The sequence below is a fragment of the Rhamphochromis longiceps genome, linkage group LG3 (assembly GCF_057381845.1).
Source record: "Rhamphochromis longiceps isolate RC_006_pf linkage group LG3, R_longiceps_female_GT1.1, whole genome shotgun sequence".
NCBI lineage: Eukaryota > Metazoa > Chordata > Actinopteri > Cichliformes > Cichlidae > Rhamphochromis > Rhamphochromis longiceps.
This window is the reverse complement of record NC_140559.1, coordinates 31,488,068-31,495,220: the sequence shown is the minus strand read 5'-3', so window position 1 is coordinate 31,495,220 and position 7,153 is coordinate 31,488,068. Positions and strand designations below refer to the sequence as shown.

At 39.3% G+C, this 7,153-nt stretch overlaps 1 protein-coding gene across 1 annotated transcript; it reads left to right on the top strand.

Annotated features, from left to right (window-relative positions):
• The first annotated feature begins 351 nt into the window (after window positions 1-351).
• Window positions 352-5,689, top strand: LOC146674135 (protein NLRC3-like). The gene is made up of 8 exons (XM_085394350.1): window positions 352-402; window positions 919-985; window positions 1,177-1,396; window positions 1,494-3,279; window positions 3,401-3,574; window positions 3,666-3,839; window positions 3,977-4,023; window positions 5,026-5,689. Exons 3-8 carry the CDS (start codon window positions 1,177-1,179, stop codon window positions 5,565-5,567), a joined length of 2,943 nt encoding a protein of 980 aa, XP_085250476.1. The 5' UTR covers window positions 352-402; window positions 919-985; the 3' UTR covers window positions 5,568-5,689.
• Window positions 5,690-7,153: the final 1,464 nt, after the last annotated feature.

Here is a 7,153-nt window from a genome sequence, read left to right as displayed (position 1 = left end):
TGCGCTCTTCTGGACAGAGATCTCCGATGTTATTCCCGGGATCTGCTGGAGCCACTCGCCTAGCTTGGGAGTCACCGCACCTAGTGCTCCGATTACCACGGGGACCACCGTTACCTTCACCCTCCACATCCTCTCGAGCTCTTCTCTGAGCTATATATATATATATATATATATATATATATATATATATATATATATATATATATATATATATATATATATATATATATATATATATATATATATATATATATATTGGCCTACCTGGTGTTTTTCCTCATTCCCCAGACCAGACTCTCCCAAACCTCAGTGTGGACTCAGCTCTGTGACTATGAGGAAGAGCAGGAAGTCAGAAGAAGACCGCCCTGACTTTGAAAACAGGAAACTGTCTCCTGATGAGAAGTAAGAGTTAACAAAATGTTAAATGTTCCTTTCATGAGTAATCAGTGAGAAGATATGGTTTACTGCAAGTGTTGCACACTTCTGCCTTAATGGGCTACTCAATATGTAGTTGGATGTTGAGTCCGGATATTTGATTCTTAGACAAAGTTGGACAAACATTGGACATTTTGTTTATTCATGGAACCAGTAAGTTTTACTTTCGGCAGCAACTGCTTTGGTATTACTTACTGTTGACTCCTCCAGCATGAAAGTCTAAAATAAATTAGTTAAAATTACTTTGGAAACTGTTTTTTTTTTTTAATTTACTCCTCAAGAGTAATTTACAGTCTTTCTTTAATCTTTCCTTATATTTAATAATACTGTTGTGGTCTCGTACACCAAGGCTCTTAATTTAGTAATCAGTGTAATGAATTTAAAGGAATCAATCTAAATCAATTTAGTAATAAAATATTTGAAGAACAAACATCTTGGATTTTTGTACAAAATAGTTACAGTTTCTTCATGATGTCTCCACAGAGCTGATCAGGAGAGTTCAGATGTTTCAAGTCTTCTGCATCAAACTGATCTGGACTCAGTATTTAAGGTTTGTACATGTACACCAAACTCTGTTTGTAGTTATTTTCATGTTGCACTTTTTAGAGTATCAAAAATATTTAAATGTCTGCCGGCAAAAGCAGTTATTTCATATTTCATTATATTTTTTATTTATCGAGAACTTTTCAAATCAAAGCTTTAAAGTGCTCATGAGTTCAGATTGTGTCATTTATTTTCCAGATGCTGGAGGAAAACATTATCACTTTTGTGAAGAACGAACTAAAGAAGATGCAGAATGATCTGAATCCAGATTATTCAGAGTGTCAGAGGGATGAAGAGGAGGTGTTGGACAGTGAGGAAGAGAAGCAGAGAAGGAGCAGCAGAGAGGCATTTCTCAAACTTGCAGTTAACGTCCTGAGAATAATGAAACAGGAGGAGCTGGCTGACTGTCTGCAGAGCAGTGAGAGGATTTCTCTTCATAAATTCAGTCTTTACAGGAATGAAATTGTCACATTTTCTATAATCATAACACTCATGTTTCTGGTGCTTTCCTGTAGAAAGTCCTGATCCACTTTGTGAGAATACATTTAAATGTAACCTGAAGAAGAAGTTCCAGTGTGTCTCTGAGGGGATTGCTAAACCAGGAACCCGAATCACTCTAAATGAGATCTACACAGAGCTCTGCATCACAGAGGGAGGGACCGGAGAGGTCAACACTGAACATGAGGTCAGACAGATTGAAATGTTTTCCTGGAAACCAAACAGACCAGAAACAACAATCAGGTGTGAAAACATCTTTAAAGCTTCGACTGAAAGAGACAAACCAATCAGAACAGTTCTGACCAAAGGAGTGGCTGGCATCGGGAAAACATTCCTGACACAAAAGTTCACTTTGGACTGGACTGAAGACAAGACCAACCAGGACATCCAGTTCATGTTTCCATTCCCATTCAGAGAGCTGAATTCACTGAAGGATAAAAAGTTCAGCTTAGTGGGACTTATTCATCACTTCTTCACTGAAATCAAAGAAGCAGGAATCTGTAACTTTAAAAAGTTCAAAGTTGTGTTCATCTTTGATGGTCTGGATGAGTGTCGACTTCCTCTGAACTTCCACATCACTGAGATCCTCACTGATGTTACAGAGTCCACATCAGTGGATGTGCTGCTGACAAACCTCATCAGGGGAAAGTTGCTTCCTTCTGCTCACATCTGGATAACCACACGACCTGCAGCAGCCAACCAGATCCCTGCTGACTATATAGACATGGTTACAGAGATCAGAGGGTTCACTGACCCAAAGAAGGAAGAGTACTTCAGGAAGAGACTTAGAGACAAGGAAGAGGCCAACACCATAATCTCTCACATCAAGACATCACGAAGCCTCCACATCATGTGTCACATCCCAATCTTCTGCTGGATCACTGCTACAGTTCTAGAGAGTTTGTTAAAAACCAAACAGGCTGGAGGAAAGCTGCCCAAGACACTAACTGAGATGTACATTCACTTCCTGGTGGTTCAGACCAAACTGAAGAACATCAAGCATGATGGAGGAGCTGAGACAGATCCTCTCTGGAGTCCAAAGAGTAAGAAGATGATTGAAGCACTGGGGAAACTGGCTTTTGAGCAGCTGCAGAAGGGAAACCTGATCTTCTATGAATCAGACCTGACAGAGTGTGACATTAATGTCAGAGAAGCCTCAGTGTACTCAGGAGTGTTAACACAGATTTTTAAAGAGGAGAAAGGGCTGTACCAAGATAGGGTGTTCTGCTTCATTCATCTGAGCATTCAGGAGTTTCTAGCTGCGCTTCATGCCCATCTGACATTCACCAACTCTAATGTCAACCTGCTGGAAGAGGAACAAACAGTCTCAGTGCATGTTTCTGAAAGCCACTTCTACCAGATTGCAGTGAACAAGGCCTTACAGAGTCCAAATGGACACTTGGATTTGTTTCTTCGCTTCCTCCTTGGTCTTTCAATGCCATCCAACCAGGAACTCCTACAAGGCCTACTGACACCAACAGGAAGCAGTTCACAAACAAATCAGAAAATAATCCAGTACACCAAGAATCAGATCAACCAGAATCCCTCTCCAGAGAAAAGCATCAATCTCTTCCACTGTTTAAATGAATTGAATGATGACTCTATAGTGAAGGAGATCCAACGTCGCCTTAATTCAGGAAACCTTTTTATGGTTAATCTTTCCCATGCTCAGTGGTCAGCTCTGGTCTTCATCTTACTGTCATCAGAAAAAAATCTAAATTTTATTGACCTGAAAACATACTCAGCTTCAGCAGAAGCTCTTCTGGGACTGCTGCCAGTGGTCAAAATCTGCAAAAAAGCTCTGTGAGTATGCAACTACCACTAAGCAAGTTAGTGGGAGTTTTCAATCAGTGCTACTTTCAAGAGTTTAGTCAGCTTAAATATTAAAAGGATGTCTTCTATTCTCTCATTAATACATTTCCAGGCTGAGTGGCTGTAACCTCACACAGACAAGTTGTGAAGCTCTGTCCTCAGTTCTCAGTGCTACGTCCTCTAGACTGATAGAGCTGGACATGAGTAACAACAATTTGCAGGATTTAGGAGTGAAGCGACTGTGTGCAGGACTCGGGAGTCCACAATGTGCACTTCAAATTCTCAGGTGAAACCAGAACCAACAAATAACAGTCAAATATATTTAAAAAAGAGTAGTTTTCTCTGCCAGTGTGACATGTGCTGTTTTGTTTTTGCAGGCTGTCTGGCTGTCAGATCACAGAGGAGGGCTGTGCTTCACTGGCTTCGGCTCTGAAGTCAAATCCCTCACACCTGAGAGAGCTGGACCTGAGCTACAATCATCCAGGAGACTCAGGAATAAAGCTGCTGTCTCCTCTACGGGAGGATCCCTGCTGGAGACTGGACACCCTTAGGTAAAGAGTCAAGTTTGTGCAGGAAAAATACCATAATAATGAAAATATATTTTGCTTTTGTGAAGGAAAAAAGTTGAAAACGTCTGGTTTTTTAAGCTAAAAGCATTTGTGCTTTTCTTTGTCTTTACTAATTTCAGAATGGATCCTCATGGAGACCAGTGGATGAAAACGGGTCTAAAGAAATGTAAGTGTGTTTTATGTTTTATGTTTCCTGCTGTCATGTAACAAATTCCTTTATATTTAAATCCAATTTGCTCCACTCCAGCTTATATATTACATGCATCTCGTTCCTTTGTGTCTTGGAAGGTAGAGTTATTTTGCTAACACAATAAAATAATACATAATACTACGACAATAAAAGTACAGCAACATATTAAATATCCACTTTCACATGGCTGTAGCACATCACCCATGAATCAGGAAGTTGGTGGTTTGATCTCTAGCTACTACAATCTGCGTGTCAAAGTATTCTTAGGGATAATACTGAACCACAAGTTGCTCTGTGATGCATCCATCTGAGTGTGACTGTGTACAAACATTAGGAAAAAAACACATCTAGGCATAGAAAAATGTGCTTTATGAATGTGCATAACGGGAATGAGGCATGTTATAAAATGTTTTGAGTTCTCAAAAGAGCAGAAAAGTGCTATTGATGACCCAGCTTGCAACAAAGATACTGTTTGCCCAGTGAGGGGCAGTTCTTGAGTATTTAGAGGTTTTTTGGGGAGACCAACAAAAAATGTGCAGGACATAAGATGAAGGCTATTACAGTTCAATTGATTTTCATGTTTACACCACCTAAAAGGAAATTTGGACCACAAATTTCTAACATAAGAGAAGAAAAAAGTGAAAAGTGCTTATAAAATCATAAGTTATAGTTATTATAGCAATTAAAAAATGCCAGGTATAAGAGAGCACAATGTGATCCCATGTGTTATGAAAGTTTCATAGTGTGTCCTTTGATGTGGATTCAGTAGTGTTCAGGTGTGTAGTTTTATATCTTCATATTTTGTTTGTTTTAGGCTACTTTTCAGTTAAGTATTGTAGAAATTTGTTCATGTCCAGTTAATTCTCCAGTTAATTACATTCCACAATGTGTGTTGACAACAGGCCATTTGCTGTCCTAGTTTTATTTGAGGTTTCATTGTTTATTGCAGTAGTAACAGTGTTTGCCTTGTTCTTTTAGATTTCTGTGGGCTGACAGTGGATGTGAACACAGTCCACCGCAATCTTAAACTGTCTGACAACAATAGGAAGGTGGTGCACATGAAAGAGGACCAGCTCTATCCTGATCATCCTGACAGATTTGATAGTCCTCAGCTGATGTGTACTAACAGTCTGACTGGTCGTTCTTACTGGGAAGTTGAACACAGTGGAGAGGTTCATATTGCCGTGACTTACAAAGAAATAAAAAGGAAAGGAAACAGTGATGACAACAGGTTTGGAAGGACTGATGAATCCTGGTCTCTGTACTGTGATGATACAGATTATTTCGCAATGCACAATTACACATCAACAGCCATCAGTGTTCCCTGCTCATCTGCCCCTCACAAGGTTGCAGTATATGTGGACTGTGATGCTGGCACTGTGTCCTTCTACAAGGTCTTCCCAGATATGCTGTACCACTTCTACACTTTCAACACCACATTCACTGAAGCCATTTACCCTGGGTTTAGAGTTAGGTTTCTTGACTCCCATATCTACATCTGTCCTGACTCAGAAAACTGAACCTCTGCTGCTACTGTAGAGAGAATTCTGATATTGGTAAAACAGTTTTTTTAATTTCATCTTGATGCATGCTCAAATATCCAGGTAAGTAAATCTCCAAAAGTTGATTTTGTTCATCTGGATGTAACGTTTCAGTGGGAGAAATGTTTTGTCACTCATTCAAGTGACTTCTTCAGTCTCAGCTGACTGCAGGTTTCCCCAGTCTTATAAACAGTACAGCTTTAAAAAATAAATAAATAAATAAATCAATATATATATATATATATATATATATATATATATATATATATATATATATATATATATATATAGATATATAAACACCCAGCACGCCCCTGCGGGCGGTTTATCCTTCAAGCTCGGGTCCTCTACCAGAGGCCTGGGAGCTTGAGGGTCCTGCGCAGTATCTTAGCTGTTCCCAGGACTGCGCTCTTCTGGACAGAGATCTCCGATGTTGTTCCCGGGATCTGCTGGAGCCACTCGCCTAGCTTGGGAGTCACCGCACCTAGTGCTCCAAATATATATATATATTATTGACAAGTAAATAAACAATCACTGGCACCCAAAATACCACTGGTTGTTCCTCTGGCCATTGCAAACCTGTCGGTGGTCTGGATAGCATTTGGAGCTTCGCTAGCAACCCGGCATTTCATCTCCGACAAAGTTATCCCAGAGAGAAGTAAAGCAAGTGTGTAAGTCCATCTCTGAATGTTTGTAAAGCATTCCTGCCTTAAGCTTAACAAACGATATATGGAGCGACTGCCTCTTCTTGCTGCTACTTCAATCATGAAACTGCTTAATGATCAGCTGATCGGCTTTTCTGTCGCGAGTCCATCTCTCTGGTTTGTTTTTGGCCCACTTTGCACCAGAAAGAGGAAACCAGTGGATAAACAACAGCAGCATGTTTAAGCTTGATAAGCTGTTGTTAGAATTTATTTAATATTACTTTCTACACCAGGATCTTTTTTTACGTAGCTGACGCTGGTAACTGAGCAGGGGCGGATCTAGCAAAGTTTAGCCAGGGGGGCCGATAGGGTATTAACAGGGAAAAGGGGGCACAAAGACATACTTTTCTTTCTTATTCTCATTTACAATGTCTAGCTTTTAATAAATAATTATCTGACACCCAAAGTTTTAATTTGATGTAAAATGAATAGAAGTCAATTACTGTATATAGTAACTATTAAGTCTAATATATATACCCTAGTAAGCTATAGTACTTTTTCCTTTGGGAAGGTACCATCTGTGCAGTCTGCAATTTTGTTGAAGAAAGATGTTGAATCTATTTAATATTTCTTGAAAAATAATTGATTTCTGTGCATTTTTTTTTCACACTGCATCAAATTAAGGTTGATTACGTCAATTAAGCATCATGAGGTGGAGCGTGAGGGGTGGTTCCCTATTTTTTATTTATTTATTTTTGTTGTTGCTGGGAGTTGGAACCCTATTAGTTAGGTTGCTTAATATTTACGCTAAGTACTCTTTAAAATACCAGAATAGGGAGGATGGTGTAGGTTTAAGTTGCTGAACTATGAAATATTTTTTTTTTGCATACAGGTATAACAGAATAGCCTGAGTGTAGTTGT

Coding starts and splice junctions, on each gene's coding strand:
- LOC146674135 (XM_085394350.1), top strand. CDS start 1,177: ATGCTGGAGGAAAACATTATCACTTTTGTGAAGAACGAACTAAAGAAG. Junction 3,575..3,665: donor TGTGCACTTCAAATTCTCAG/GTGAAACCAGAA, acceptor TTGTTTTTGCAG/GCTGTCTGGCTGTCAGATCA. Junction 4,024..5,025: donor GAAAACGGGTCTAAAGAAAT/GTAAGTGTGTTT, acceptor TTGTTCTTTTAG/ATTTCTGTGGGCTGACAGTG.